The sequence below is a fragment of the Brachyistius frenatus genome, unplaced genomic scaffold (genome assembly GCF_029030835.1).
Source record: "Brachyistius frenatus isolate BFR_SWC_R1_liver_20210118 unplaced genomic scaffold, ASM2903083v1 Contig_114, whole genome shotgun sequence".
In the NCBI taxonomy this organism is placed as follows: domain Eukaryota; kingdom Metazoa; phylum Chordata; class Actinopteri; family Embiotocidae; genus Brachyistius; species Brachyistius frenatus.
In genome coordinates, this window is record NW_027210713.1 from 285,170 (window position 1) to 301,762 (window position 16,593).

Sequence of the window (16,593 nt, forward strand, 5' to 3'; positions counted from 1 at the left end):
CATTTTACAGCTGAAAACTGCTCTCTGCTGGACATACTTTGTCATGGAGACAGTGCTAAACTATTTCAAGTATATCTTTTCGGCTGACATTCACCAACAACTGTGATACGTAAACACAGGCTCACTTTTTTTTGGAGACAGACAAATGTTGGTAGGTCAATATACCTGTATCTGCATACATGTTGGCTGATATATGACATTTTTCCGATCATAATATAAGACAGAAAAAGATTCTTGTGGTAAATCAGACATTTTTCATTTGTCTTTTAAAAAAATATGTATAATTATTGAATCCCCATCAAAGTTTCCTGTTTCAGTTCACTGATGTCAGTGTGATTAATAAACTGTAAAATGTCAAAAGGGTTTGAAAACCACATGACAGATAACTGCAAAAAAAAAAAATAGTGCTTACACAAACTATGTCCAGTATATGCACATATGGAAAGAATATTAATATTCAAATAATATCTGTATGTGCCTCAAACACCCAGTCTCATTCAGGCTCCACTGTCATCTGTTTGAAAAGGTGAATGAGAGCAAAAAAATATAATAAACGTTGATTCCTATAACAATCTAAAGCTTTCAAAACAAACTGCATGTAACCATGGTAACAACAGCTGATGAGGCAAAATAGTCAAAAGAATAAATTTTCACAGCTTTCACTGCCAGAAAACACAGATTCATGTTGATATTAAAGCATCAATAACTTTGAAAACTGAGTAAATAAAGTGGCTCAATCAGACTTCTGAAGCATCACAACAGCTTCAGCTGGACTCGACACCTCTCCTCGCCCACTAACTGTAAATATGACCCGGAGAAGGACATCAGGATAAAGCTGCAAAAAAAAAAGAAGTCTGAACCGATCCTTCTGAGCGCAGATGATGAGATGGTTCTCGTCCGCCGTGAAACGCTTCTGACATTGTCATGATTTCTTAGTGTACAGCTTCTCCACTGAGACCGCGAACAAAAAGCAAACAGCCTCCACGTCGTGAGGTGACCTTTGGGTGAACCCTCGGGCAGAAAGCGAGAACAGAGGCAACACACACAGATCATGATGGCTGTGTGAACATAAGAACAGCTCAGACAGTAACGCGCTGTGCACAGACTGACACTCAGTGGATTCATGAGGTAAAGATTCACTAATTCTAATGTGTGTTTAGTGCTGGCCAGTTTTTATGTTCTTCAGGCTCAGAGCTTCAGCACATTCAGTTTAGAAGAAAATACTGGATTTTACATTGAAGTACCAATTGTCAGTTTTAATTCGAGTGGACCGACTTCAATATAAAAAGAGCTGTGAGGGACGCTGTGCTCAAAGTTTAAACATTCAAAAGTAAGTGGACACTGGGCTACTAAAAGTTTCTGAACTTTAGGTTCAGGTGAGGAGCAAATGAAAAAGAAAATAATGAGACTGAAAAAAAGAAGGAATGGAAGGAATTTTAAGAGAGCAGCTGATAGACTGATGGAGCATTGAGTCGCCTGGATGAGCAGAAAATGATTTGCACGGTGAAGATTGTGCGGCGACACAGCAATTCAAGGATACTCCAACATGTTATATTCAATGATGAAGATCAGACTTCAGGACCAGCGCCTGAGAAGATTCACCACAAGATGCAAACCCCTGGTGAGACTCAGAAACAGGACGACCAGACTGCTGTCCACAGTAAGAAACCGGGAGGGTTTGAAAACAGCAAACAGCTCGTGAACTGAAGTATACAGGAGCATTCTGTGTGATAATATTCAGCCACATGCATGGAAATTGATTGAAATCCAGTTGTAGCTTCAGCAGAAGACCAGACTCAAGGCAAAGACAGACAACATGCGAATTGTCCGTTGGTTTCTGTGGCTCCAAGACGTCAGGGGGACAGTAACCACAATACAATCATCTCCTTTGACTTGGTGTGCATGTGTCCCATCACTTTTTAACCCTGAACTTCAAGCACTGTCTTAAAAGGACTGTGCCCCACACACAGTTTAAAGTAGAGACCTGGCACGTCATTGTAGTTCCTATTGGCTTCATGTTTAACTGAATGTTCTGAAGCACAGAGCCTGAAGACATAAATGTGTTACTGTCCTAACAGATTTGTGTTTTTATTTTAATGAAACTTAGAAAAACAAACATTCGTGGTCACAATTTGGGTCACTCTTTAAAGTATTCAGGTGGACGTTTAATCTCACAATGTTCAGATCACGGTGGGGACAGTTTGCAGTGTTTTAACTGTCCAACACAGACGGGGGACTCCGGACCCTCAGTCACAGGCGATCAAAACCAAACAACATATCAGCATTCGAATGGCGTCTGATCGTAACTCCTCGACCTCCTCAGACACAACCACAACGTGACAGATTCTCCTCTGAAGGACAAGAAAACAAACAAACAAACAAAAAAAATCAGAGCAGCATGCTGTTGAAAGTGCACACACGTACACGCATCTAAAAGACCAGATAAAACACCATGCACCCAAACACACCCAAACACACACACACACACACACACACACACACACACACACACACACACACACACACACACACACACACACACACACACACACACACACACACACACACACACAATTTGGCAAAATACTCCTCGGTAGTTTGTCCTAGTCTCTCTCTCCGTGTCCACTCCTCCTCAGTGGCAGCTTTCACTTGCAGCTTTTTGCATTTCCTGTTCGAAAATAAGACCGACATAGAAGAGGAGGGATGCAAAACGGCTGCCGTGGAGACCGTGTCCTCTTTTCTCCCTCCCCGCTACTCCTCCACCTCTTCTTCTGCTGCTGATGAAAGTAAGGCAGGAAGTATTTAATGTAATACAGTCACTTTTTTTAATTTTTTTTTATCTTCCGAGCTGCTGGCAGACGGCGTGCACTGCCGTGCCGCTCCTCTCATCCGACACTAGAGGGCAGCGGAGACAAACAGACCGCCCGATGACTCGACGCTACGTCTTGAAATGACACTCCGATAACACACTGGTGTCTCACAAACATAAAAAATATCCACACTTTTGTCAAAATGGCTCTCCTGCTCATCTTCCAAACGCTCTCCCTGCTTCAAACTCATCTTTCTTTTCCTCGTACGTCTCCTCTCGCAGGTTTTTAAAGCGCCAGTTGTAGGCCAGAAGTGAAAAACAGCAAAAAGATGTGCACGTCCTCACTGCCTAGGCCATGTAGATGAAGTTGTTGATGTCCGTCTCGTCTCTCTTTATGTACTTGTGCTCGATGAGCCACTCGATTTGCTCCTTTATCATCTTCTTCTGAGGCAGAAACATGTTCTTCAGGATCTCCACCAGCTCTGTCTGCAGCTGGGCGTTGCTGAGCCGCTTCCTCATCTTCATGATTTGGATAATCGCCTCCTGCACAAGAAAAAAAAAAAAAAAGACAAATCTTATAACTTTGCAAGCTCTACAAACTGTTTTGATTCATCAGACCACAGGACAGTTCTCCACTTCACCTCAGACCATCTTCAATGATCTCGGGTCCAGAGAAGGTGGCGGCGTTTCTGAATCATGTTTATATCTGGTTTCTTCTTTGTAAAGTTTTAACCTGCATTTGTTGATGCTGTGATGAACTGTGTTCACAGACAATGGCTTTCAGAAGTGTTCCTGAGCCCATGCAGTGATTTCCACTACAGAATTGTGTCTGTTTTTAATGTAGTGCTGCCTGAGGGCCCGAAGATCACCACCATCCATCTTCGTTGCTGAGAGACTCTGCCTCTCTGGATGCTCTTTTTATTCTCAATCATGTTATTGATCTGTTGCCAATTAACATAATGAATTATGAGATGTTCCATCAGGTGTTTTCTTTTAGCTTTACACAACTTTTCCAGTATTTTGTTGACCCTGTCCCAACTTTTGTGAAATGTGTTGCTGGCATTAAATTCAAAATGAGCATATATATATTTCATAAAACAATAATATTGCATTTTTGTACCTGAGTTCTGAGTATTCTGAGCTGAACGATTCCTTCATTCTCCTCTTCTCTCATTCGCTCTGTGGTCAGCTGCAGCCGACCAATCAAATTGATTTTCCCCCGCTTCTGGACTTTGGAGTTTTTGCTGAGAAAATTATAGAAACAAAAACACAGGCGATAAAATATTTTAAGAATTATTTCTGGTGAGGTGTCAGGTAATAATGTGCAAAGCCAGGCTGTGGAGCAGATCTGACTTTGCTTGTTAATTTCAATTTATTAATTCCTATTTAGTATGAATGGATTATGATAGTCAACTTAAAAATTTTCTTTTACAAAAGATTCTTTAAAACATTTCTTAGATAAGCGGACAAATAGGGACTTCAAAAATTCCACATTTCTCAGCATCACAAGTTTCTAGGAAAAATAAAAACCAGGAAACAGGTAACATTATTAAAATCAAATTCTACAAACACGGTCACGTACATGAGTGAGAACTCCTGGTTGACGAAGAAGAGCGTGCTGTCTGTGAAGTCTTTGGGCGAGCTAACTGAAGGATCGTAAGACAACACCTGTCTCTTCAGCTTGGGGAAGGCAACCAGAGACTGTACATAAAGGAGAGAGAAGAAAGAAAGATGTGAAACATTTTAAATCAGAAATACAGCCGACAAGGACTGCATGGTGTTAACAAGAGAAGCATTATGTTCAAATATTCCTGTGTGATGTGTTCCCAGCTGTAATACGAAGCCTGGTTGAGTGGCAAAGAGTACTGAGTAAAGGTTTTAATCCTGAATACTTGAAATGTAACTGTCAGATTTAAATAAAACATTTAAACGTTGTCCTCAGTCTGACCCAGAGTGTTCGGCGCAGCTCTGCATCCGGCAGCTCTGTGGCCAGTTTGAGGTTCTCGAAGCTGATTCTCTCTCTGGGTCTCTGGTTCCAGGCGAACAACACGGCGAGCTGGAACGTCGTCACCTCCAGGTCGTACTGGCCCACCTCGTTTTTGAAGGTGATCTGAGCCAAGGGGCGGAGAGATAAAGGAGAGAGTACAGCAAAGTGACCTTTCAATGGCAAGATGGGTCAGTTTGGTTTGGTAGCCTGATAATTGCATCAGATAAAAACAACTCGGCGGCTAAAACTGCTGGCTACAGCCTCCCGTCTCATTTGGTCTCGGTGTTGGTAGACCACTCCAGCCTGTATTTAGTAGCACACTCATGCAGACTGGAGAGGGTCTGGTCTTATTTCTCCTGAAATCCACCCCGATCTCTTTTGTCGTCGCCATGTTGAAAAAATATGGAGGTGGACTTCAGGAGGAATATGACCAGACCTTCCCCAGTGATAACACCTGATATACTATGAGAGCCGTTGGTATATACAACAACAGCCTCCCACAACACCTTCCTCTGTTCATTAAAGTAAACAACTTTGAGACCTGTAGCTGTGTAGAAAACGAGGCGTATGTGTGACCCAATGAATCTCAGGTCGAGACAAGGAACATGAGAGGTGACCAGAAAAAAGAGACAACAGGAGGTTAGAAGGACAAAAGTTATAAGAATAGACACAAAAGACAAGAAGTGAGGAACAAATACAATAATTATCTCAATGATTTCCAGAACCGGTTTCTAGTTTCATATTCCAGGAGTGACAAACTGTATTTTAATTCTGCTTGTTGGCTGTTTACTCACGATGCCGTTGGACATGAGGTGATGCCAGTGGAGTTTCCGGCCACTGTGATTCCTTTTGTAGAAGTCTTCCACTTCGGGGATCAGGTCCTCCAGCTCGGTGGGCAGCGAGACAAAAACCTTCTCGCTGCTTCGTGACCAGGCTCCGGCGTTCAGGATCTTAATGTTAACGCTGTCCGCTGCAGAGAGAAAGAAGGAGAAGACCTGCAGCTTTAAAACCTGATTTTTGTAACACAATGAGCAGAAAGGTTTTATCTCTTCAGCAGTGTGCGCACTTAAACTGACAAAGACACTCAGAGATTTACTAATATATGAAAAATGTATACTTAATAATTCATCAAAATTGGACTTTCAGTTGTGCTTTTACTTTGAAAACAGAGAGAAACATCATGTTCTTTTGGAAAACTGCCTTTTAATGATTTATACATTTGTAAAATAAATGACATTTTAATGAAAAGTAATTCCACAAAACATCAATATCTATGTTTGGCTTGCAGCCCTCCAACCAGATTCATTTTTGGGAACCTCTGCTCTAATCTAACTGTGTTTATGTCCTCAGAGATTCTAGTGAAAGATGCATGAGATGAATGAAGGCAAGACAAACTGATGAGACAACATGGTAACATCCTACTCATTCGTGTGAAGTTAGTTTACTAGTTAGTTCATTGTGTGTGTGTGTGTGTGTGTGTGTGTGTGTGTGTGTGTGTGTGTGTGTGTGTGTGTGTGTGTGTGTGTGTGTGTGTGTGTGTGTGTGTGTGTGTGTGTGTGTGTGTGTGTGTGTGTGTGTCTTACCTGGTAGTGCCAGCTTGTTGTGTTTGTGCATCTCTTTGAAGACCTGATTGAGGTCCTCTGAGACCTTGATGTCCTGAAACATCCGGGCCAGCTTGTTCACGTAATCGGCAGGCATTCCTACTTCCTACAAACACGAACACACGCACACGCACACACACACAAGGAAACAACACAAAGGAAGAGAAATGTCAGGTGGACAAAAAGCAGGTCAAACTTTTGGTATAAACTACTTTGTGTTAAGACAAAAATAACTGAGGCATTTGAGAGGTTGTTCTATTGTTAAATTGAAAAACTAGTTTAGTCTTGGAAAGAAATGTTGACATGATCTAAAGTTAAGAAGGATTTTGGCACTGAGCCTCTAAGAATGAAAGAAAAGTGAAACTTACTCTGAGCCACTCCACCATGTTCTCCTCAATCTCACTGTCCGCTGAAATGTCCAGAATGAGGCGCCTGGTCAGGTGAGCTTTGTGGTAACGCATGAACACGTCTTTGTTCTGGACATACTTCAACACCAAGAGCTGCAAGGAGAGAAGACATCAGTGGAGGAACAAAGGGCAGAGTGGGATGGAAATGGTCGAACAGGACCGAAGACTCACCACTTCTTTGAGTTTGAGCTCGATTTCCTCGGAGGTGAGCTTTTTGCTGAGCGGAGTTTTCCTCAGTAGCATGTCGCAGTAGTTTGCCAGCAGCTCAGGACACTTTGACTCCGGCTGAGTCTTCATGCCCACACTGGATGAAGGGAAGATGTACGTACGCACATTCCCATAAACACCAAAACATAAAGATTTTATCAAACAGAGAAGAAACTCCTGCATGTGGAGAAAACTTCCGATTGTTCCACAGACTGTTCCACTCACCCTTTCTGTTTCAAAGGCAGCTCCAGTTTGAAGATTGTGGCGTCGTTAACGACAGCCTTGTAAGCCTGTGTGAGTGGAGACAGTGATGACCACCATAATAAAGCGCAGTGCAGGTAACAGCTGCAACTACCAAGTGTTTACATGATCTATTAATCAGTTGACTGTGCTTTTGTCTAATCAATTATTCACTTTTTCTAGAATCACCAGAAAATATTGGAAAAAATATTCCCAGAAAAATGTCATCCTTTTTTTGAATTCTCTGTCAATCAGCTATTCAATTCATTCACAAATCATTTCAGCATCACAACAAGAGGCTGCGGAGACGCCTGGAGTAAAAAGAAATGCTTCTGGATATACTGACCAAAATAAAGTGTGTCATTTAATCTGTATTGTGATCCTAATATGGATCCATGCAACACTTCCAGTAGATCACACTGTTCACAAATCCCTGAACTAAATATTTAAAATAACATATATACTATTATTTATTTTAGATGGGCTGACAAGGGGAATAAAGCCTTTTATTTTTGGGTAAAGTTATTTTTACAGCCTTGTGAGTGAGACAGCAAAGTACAAGAAAGGGAAAAGTGCTCCTATTTTTGTGTAACTCGGTGTTGATGTCGATCAAGCGTCCTTGAACCTGGAATACCAATACGAGTTATTATTGTCTCCACTCCATGCAACAGGAACGTATGTGCCTTAATAGGAAATATGTGGCAGCCCTATTATTTCTCAAAACCTTACTAAAGGCTCGACTCTTTATGAGTACAGAAACATTAAGAACAAATGAGACAAGGGGAAGGAAGGATATCAATGAAAAGACAAAAACAAATCTGGGATGCACTCAAATATATTTACATCCGCCTCATTTGAATCTAGCCGGATATCAAAACCTTCAGGTGTGATTATTCAGATTATATTTCTTCGTGATGCTGTTTGGAGGCGAGTTAAACCGACCTTATCTCTTGCTGTGAGGAAGCGAGGGTCGTCCTGGAAGGCCTCCTTTACCAGCTTACTGAAGCGGTTAAACAAAGTCAACAACTGCTCCACGTACTTCTCAGAGTCCTGGAGAAACACACAGAAACACACAGAAAGACAGAAAGACACACGCACAACACACACACACACACACACACACACACACACACACGTAGATTTGAAACTACTGAGCACGTCCTGAAAGCTGCCCTCCAGCGTTAACTTTGGTGTGTTTGTCATCTTGCGTGTGTGCTTGTGCACGTACAGAAGTGATAGTCTCTGCAGCAGCCACCATGTCTGCTAGTCCAGCATTGATGATGTGTTCTTCCAGGTCCTTCAGCATGGGCTCAATCCCGCTGGGGACCTTGTCCATCAGTGAAAACATTAGGTGCAGCCCTGCCCCGGGAGAAGAAGGTTGGTGTTACACACAGGACAAGAAGCATGTAGGATCAATGTAAAACTTCCTGCACATCCAAACTCAGGACTTTACAGACATGTAGTCCTGAAGTTGGGATGGGAGAGGACCGTCCAAATCCTCAAGGCAAGTCTGCACTGAGCCTCAAGCAGACTTGACTTGAAGCTACTTCTATGTTTAGAGTCTCACTGGCTGATGCAACATTGAATATTGATGCCACTACTTCCAGTAGATATAACATAGTTTGTGTCTTGCAAATCTGATATAGTTGTTTTATTACTATACATTAAAAAAAACATCAACCACATGTCACTCACTGTCTGTCTCGTTGCGTTTGATCATCCCTGGACATTCAGCGAGGATGGTCTCTTTGAACGAAGTCACCAGAGCGTTCACACAACACTCCATCAGCTGTGAACAAACCGAAAACAAAAAAACCGCAGTGAGGACAACAATGAAATAAATAAACAGGCAGTACTAATTTAACGAGACTCCGGAGAGGTTTTCTGTCATTATATGTTCTGTGCTTTTATGTAAAACTATGAACTGATCCGAATACAAGAGACAGCCTTAAAAGAACGGTTTCATGAACTAATGGAGAAACAGGTTTGATTTTGATCTAACAAATCTGATCTGATCAGAAAAAGAAAAAAATTGCCTGAAAATCAGTTTTTCCAAACGTCAGCGTCGTGGCTTCTGATGGAAAACAGTCAGTTTATTTTATTCTGACAAGCAGCTTGCCAGAGATCCTCATCAAATGTGTTCATGTTTTATGTTCATGTTGTTATATAAGAGTTTTTCAAAGGCTCAAATATCAAATGGTCAGGTTCTCTCATGCTGCTTTACACCCATTTATTGAATATAATGTGATTACGTGACATTAAAATACTCATAAATAAGATTTAAATTGAGAGAAATAACTCCCTAAAGAAACTCAAAATAAATATATGAAGTAAAATTGCTTGTAAAGAGTACGTCAAAGACACTTACTGCTTGAACAGAGTTACATTCACGACATGTCTCTAGATATCTAAGTGCTCTTTTCTCCTCTTCTCTCAGCTTTGCATCTGCCTACAAGGAAACACACATCGAGACAGAGAGTGAAAATTAATGTCATAGACACACGAACAAACCAACAACTCTTTTACACTCAAGGCTACAACTTTTCTGTCCTCATATCTGTCCCCAGAATTCATCTTAATTGTTTATTAAGCTAAATCCTGGGGACTTTGATTTAAAACAAGCCAAGCAAAAACACAGAACATCCGGGAATCTGCATAGTTTCCACCGATTTGTGAGTGTGAATAAGTTAAACTGGACCTTTGACTGTCTGTTAAAAGTTACATAAAACTGCTGGGTTACTGAGGGAGGTGTCACTTCATAGTAAACTTAAGGGTGTAGATATCAACAGCACTCCTTCCTCACTCATTGGTGGCATCCTGCTCCACATTTAAGAGTAGCTATCCTTCATAATAACACTGGCACATGACAATAATAATCAATATGAGTGTGGCGTACATATTTCATGTAGTTCTGGACGCCGTTCTGTTGCAGGTAGGACGGTGCTTGTGTTCTGTAAAACCTCTCTGTGGAGTCCAGGTAGGCTTTCTCAAAGTTGTCCCTGTAGATCTGCAGCTTGTCCTCTGGGTTAGAGCAGAGGTTCACTGGAGGGAGAGGAGGAACAAAAAGTGGCCATTAATTGAATACGTGTTCAGGCAGTGTTCAGTTTGTTTTCTGTTTATTCGAACATATCCTCCTGGATATTTACAGTAGAACTGATGAAGAAAAGGAATTATTTGTGTCTCTATTTTTGCCTGTAAAGTCCAGTTCAGACTAAAACTTCACAACCAGAATAAACTTTTTTAGAACATTGCAGGGAAAAGTTGCAGCAGTGTGAACTGAACCGTCTCAGCTTGACTCAAAACAGCTGACGGTGTCACCTGAGACTCAGCTTGTCAAGAGACAAGTGGGCAGTTTTAGACTGTAAGTCACGATAATTTGTGTTTTTTCTGATTATTAGAGGAGACCGCAACTCTGACAGAACAGGGGAGATCTTCTGTCTCCAGTTCACGACAGAAATGTGCATAAAGCCTGCTGGGTATTCTGTTGAAGCACCAATAGGCTGCTCCAAATTCTTCATCGTCTCGTTTTTTTATATTGTATCACGACTAAAATTTAAACTGTTCCAAGTAAATCACTATCACGATCTTAAGACATGTTTTAAGACGCTACAAAATATATCCAGTTACAAAAAAGCCTGAAAAGCCAGAAGTTCACAGACTCATTGCTCTGGAGATGTAGTTGCTTTGGTGTAAACCTGCTTCAGAATGATGCAGAGTGGAGAGTTTCAGATAATCTTCTGGCAGATCTTTGTTCTGAACTGTCCCTTTTGATTTCTGTTTCTGCACAAACACTGACTACGCTAAGTTACTATGTGTTCAGTTGTCCATCTGTCTTACCGTATGACTCTCGAACACCTATAACGAGCTGGGAATCAAAGGCCTCCCCCAGTCTCTCGGCATGCACCAGCTTCATGGCGCTGTCCTGCAGGCGACTCTTAATGTTGGAAAAGATCGACTCGTTCCACGTGTCCAGCATCAGCTTAAAGGGAAAATACAGTACGGCAGTAATATCGGTGAAGGTTGTCCGTCATCGGGTCAAGCTTTCTCCCAATGCAACCAAAAGAAGTCCAGTTGGATGAAGCTTAGATTTTCATGCATATTAAATGATAAGTTAAACTAAACATCAGTTAAACTCAGTTTTATCTATGAAGTGCTTTTTAAGAACTTCTATCAGCTGAATAACATTCCCTCCCACACAACTTCCTCTTCTGCAGCACTTCATTTCAATATGAACTCATTTTCCGGAGAGACCTTCCTCACAGGGATCAAACAAATATCACATGATTCATACGTAAAGCTGGTTCTCTCGCAGGAGGATTTTCAGGATAATACATCTCCTCGGTGTGAATCTTTTTCATCTGCTCTTGTCTTCTTAACTTTAGGGTGTTCTTTCTTGTCATTTACTTTTACGTTCATCTGTCCCCGTCCTGCTTCCCTCAACAAACCGCTGCTGAACTCACATCTCTCCCTCCCAGCCTGTGACCTTTTCCCGCCCCCTCCTCCTCTCACCTTGCGTACGATGCTGTCCTCCACGTTTGTCTTCTTGTTGCTGCCCTGTTTCCCCATCAGCGTGATCTCCAGCTGACAGAAAGGTTTGGGCAGGATGTCGCACTGCGTGAAGAACTTCCTCCACTCCGCGATGTAGGCTTTTAGCAGCGCCGTGTCGTCCTGGTGGCTCAGCACCCGCTGCCATGGCAACAGATGCAAGTGAAAGTTAGATGTGATACAGGTCAACTGGTAAATAGTAATGAAGCAACCCGATGTCTATCATAAGATTCACTCACTGAATGGATGCTATGGGGACAAATTCTGAAGTGAAAGCGCTAAAAAAATATGGAGGTGACCATTAAAAGCAGTCGCCCCCTCCTCCATCTGTCCATCAAACGATGAACTTTTGATGTGCAAAATAGGAACAAAATTGTATTTTCTAAGCAATTCCTAGAAAGAGTTGAGTTTTGCTGCCGCATATTTTAGTGTACTGTAAAACGTAGGTCTTCTCTTTCTAAGACGGTCAGAGATAAAACACAACAACAGTAAAAGCTTATTTCCATGTGGTACCAAGCGGCAACCAACAGTGACGTCGTCCACTGGTTTGAAAACTGTCATCGCCATCCTGCTATTTTGACCATATTTGTACGAGTTGGGGAGGAGCAAGCAGTGGATATGACACCATCTAAATGGGAAACCAGGGACACTATGCCCCGCCCACCGAAAGCGGAAATCTGACTGCACCAAAGGCCTGTCACTCAAACAGACACCCCCAAAATAACTGCTATTTGAGGCCTAATATCGAATTAACGATAGGAATATTTTCAGATGGACCTCTAGAAAACAAATAAGAAGGAGGGACTTTAAGGAATGACACCATATTGACTAGAGGTGAATATTCAGACATGAGAGTAGACACGAGTGTGTGTGTGTGTGTGTGTGTGTGTGTGTGTGTGTGTGTGTGTGTGTGTGTGTGTGTGTGTGTGTGTGTGTGTCAGAAAACAGCCATACAAACAACAACAACCACAAAAGCAAGCATGCACGCACGCACGCACACACCACTTACAGCTTGTGCTTGTTTGATGAAGTCGAGGATATCCTCTTTGAGGGCTTGGTGGATTTTGGCCGGTCCCTTATCGTCCCATAGACACACAGCATGGACATCTCTGGACGACAGGCAAGAAAGAAAAGGGACGTCTCTCATTAGATCTCATATGTATTCAACTTTACAGTCAGGTTTCTTTATGTGGACCGGAAACGAAAGGCAAAAACAGAAACAGAATAAAAATAATAAATAAAATAGACATAAATATAAGTAACAGAAGTCAAAAGAAAGTCAAGTATTTAAGAGTCCATAAATCTTAAGTACAACAGAAAGAGTACCAAAGTTTAGGAGCCATACGTTCAAAGTCACAGTCCCCTGAATGGATTGAGGACCAACCAGGAGACTCTGATCTGAGGACCCTCATAAGGTCTCAGTATATCCACACGAGTCTCTCTACAGACTGCTGTCACTGAAAACCTCTCGGCTCTGGGAGGTCCTGGTACTTTTTCTGATGTTGCCAGGCAACTAATACATTTCTGTGATATTTCTCACCAACAAGCAAAGTCTGTGGAAGCTTAAAATAGCAAAAAATAAATTTAAAAAAATCAAGGTTTTAATTTCAATGTCACGGTCACTGTGAATGCTAACAGGCCCAACTGTTCTGTGGTATCACTTTGATTGTTGAGCAATGCATCAGTGCAAACTGCAGCTTGACAGTGAACTTTTCATTTTTAAGTGTTTTTTCCTCTGTATTTGTGCGGATTTGAAAAACCAGGCCCCTCGGACTCAAGGACGCTCTCACATCTCCACATATCCATTCAAAAGTGTGAGCCGTCCTTTCAGCCCTCTTTGAGGAGATAATAACTCATAATTGAACTCTCCATGTTCCTGTTCTCATGCTCATTTCTCAAGACCAAAAGTGAAGTAACCAACTTCTCTTCTTGACATGTTAACTCTCTACATCAAACCCAAAGGTTGTTCCTGTATGTTGAGTTATGTTTCTTTACAGTGCAATGTCGCATTTGCCTCAGGGGTCGCCTACAGCATTCAATACCTTCTGACCTTATACCCTCGATTTGGATAAGAAAACTAATTCTCTAATAAACCACTTAGACAGTTTGCACGTTGTTGTAAATGCTGCATAGCAGCAGCATTGTGGCACTGTTGGGGGACTGTTTGCATTACAGCACCTGTTGGTAAAAACAGCTTGAGACCGAGCAAAGAGCGTCTCTGAGAGCAAAGAGCTTCTCTTACGAGAACAAGTCGAACCACTGTTGCTTGGTTACAGGCTCCTGTCTGAGCAGCTTGAGAACGATGGGCCGCATCAGGTCCCACTTGTCCTCAAACTGCAGGGACCCCTTGTTCTGGAGGAGAGATACAGGACAGGTGGACAGGGGTGAAGAAGAGGAGGGAGGACAGTGGGGGGAAGAAAAAAAACTGCAATGAGAACACAAAAATGTAAAGAATACAAAGACACACATGAAGGATGAAGCCAGAGGGCTGAAACCATTTAAAGCAATGTAGCTTTTAACTATTTTACATTAAATAGGCAGGTTTCTGCAGTAAATTCTGCCTTTTAGACAACATCTATTATCACATTTGTTCTTGAACTTTATGAATATATGTAAGGTTCGGTAACTGATCACCTTCTAAAGTGGCTAACGTGGAAATCTCGTGTTGAACTACTGGGAAGGAGACACATGGAAATCAAAGTATTTAGAGTATTTTTTTTAAAAGTACATGTCTATTTGTTCCTTTAAGGCAGTTCACACGTGCATTCACTGAGAGATACCAAAGGCCACGGTTTCTACAGCTGCTCACCCAAAATGGAAAAGTCAAAACATTTCTGCATCCCTCTGTAGCCGACATGTTTCCTTGCACGGCTGCAACTAACGTCCACAAATGATTAAGTCACCACCAAATTGTTCTGTCTATCAACTGTCAGAAAATAGAGAAAAATGTCCATCACTGTTTCATGGAGATCAAATGACTTGTGCAACCAGCAGTCCAGAATCTAGGAGATATTCAATTTATTATTAGAGCCCAGAGATAAGAGGCAATTCTTCAGATTAGAGAAGCTGAAACCAGACATCCATCTATCTGTTATTTTCCACTTATCCAGCGTCGGGTCGCGGTGGCAGCAGGTGTATTGTCTGCATCCAGCGTTGAAATGCGCACCCCACGTCAGATGTTCGGTGAGCCGAGGCCTCCACTGAAGTCTTTATCAGTTATATACAACAGTGGTTGTTGACGAGCGGGAAAACAAGCTCAAAAACACGATATTGAAAAATACTTCATGGAAAATATTATATTTTCAATAAGTGGCAACTCAAATTTAAACAAAACGTCATGATATTCCATGATTGGGCCCCAAAAATGATCACATCCCCTTACTTTCCATGTCTGGTGTAAAAATAAAAATAAAATAAAAAATTATAACTCCATGATCAGTGCAAAATGTTCTCTGAGATTGAAAAGGTGCATTATTGTATTTATCATTTGCTGTAGTAAAACAACAGAGCTGTGACTTTAGCTCTCTGGCATCCTCCAACAGCTCGGTGGGCCGCCGGTCACGAACCTCTACCTGCCCAGTGATTAGCTTTGCTGCCCGTTTCGCTGGCTATTTACGTTCAAATAAAGGTCTGGAGCGGTTCAGTCCGCAGACAGCAGAGACGCTAACAGCTCTGCTGCTTCGGGGAAGGCATGTTTTGAGGACACGGGGGGGGCCTTGAGGACACGGACGGACGATTTGGCAGGTTCATCATCTCGAGGGGAGATCGGTTTACCGGCTGTTAGCTTAGCACGTTAGCAACAGCTTCACGGTGGTGCTGCGAAGGAGAGAAGGAGAGAAGGAGTGAAGGAGAGAAGGAGAGAAGGAGTGAAGGAGAGTCTTGTGTGGAAGTTTGGTTCCTCTCCGTGTCTCCAGGCTCTCCGGTGCTCCGGTACGGTGTTTGTTCTGCTTCGGTTCGGGGTGACTGACTCGGCACCGACCGAGGTTCGGGTTTTTTTTTTGTGTGTTTTTTTTTTTGTTAGTCAAGAAGACAGGTTGGGGTTCGGGGTCGAGGACGAGTTCCGTTGCCCTCGAGGCAGGTGGAGGTGAATGATTTGGACTCCGACACAACACCGGACTACAACAACGACAACGCTCGCAGCTGACTTCAGGCGCACCTAATTTTGCATTTATTTATTATATTTAAATATTAGTGCCCACGTGAATACGCCGCAGTACTGAAAACGTAGATCTGCACCGATTGTGAAAATATACGAGAACGCAGAGTCCCGCATGTGCTCCCAAATAAACGAAATAGGATATATTGAAGTGCTCCTTACCTTTAACAAATTAGGCGTCGCCATGTTTCTTCAACTTATCACCCCGCAGAATCTCGCGAGACAAGTGCTCCGCCGGCTGCCTCGGGATTAGGTAATGGTAGCCCTGCACGCTGCAGTGAACTTTCCTGTAGCTGAAAACAAAAAAGGCAAGACACTGTTTTACGTCTTTTTTTTTTATTATTATTATTATTATTGTTATTATTATTTTGACTTGTTTAAAGTTGATACACCAACTTCCTGTCTCAACTCTAATCAGTCACAGTATTAAGGTCCTTTACTTTAAAAGTACCACACTGGGAAAATACTCCACTGCAAGTCCTGCATTCAAAATGTTTCTTAAGTACAAATATAAAAGTAATTTCACAATCATAATCATAATAGTGTGAATTATATTAAAAGATGTTGCTGCAGCATTCACACTAATGAAAAATATTCAAACAACTATATAAATAATACAAACAAATAGGCTAAAAGTCTTG

General features: G+C 42.0%; 1 protein-coding gene across 1 annotated transcript; it reads right to left on the bottom strand.

The window, feature by feature from the left end:
- Positions 1–81: 81 nt before the first annotated feature.
- LOC138629308 (cullin-5-like) lies at positions 82–16,141 on the bottom strand. The gene is made up of 19 exons (XM_069712930.1): positions 16,115–16,141; positions 14,039–14,148; positions 12,806–12,905; positions 11,761–11,937; positions 11,089–11,230; positions 10,148–10,293; positions 9,620–9,700; positions 8,947–9,040; positions 8,480–8,610; positions 8,194–8,301; positions 7,237–7,301; positions 6,976–7,108; positions 6,766–6,897; positions 6,380–6,503; positions 5,591–5,766; positions 4,758–4,919; positions 4,392–4,510; positions 3,930–4,053; positions 82–3,352 (listed from the first exon to the last, which is right to left on the bottom strand). The coding sequence occupies exons 1-19, from the start codon at positions 16,136–16,138 to the stop codon at positions 3,158–3,160; spliced, it is 2,343 nt and encodes a 780-aa protein (XP_069569031.1). The 5' UTR covers positions 16,139–16,141; the 3' UTR covers positions 82–3,157.
- Positions 16,142–16,593: the final 452 nt, after the last annotated feature.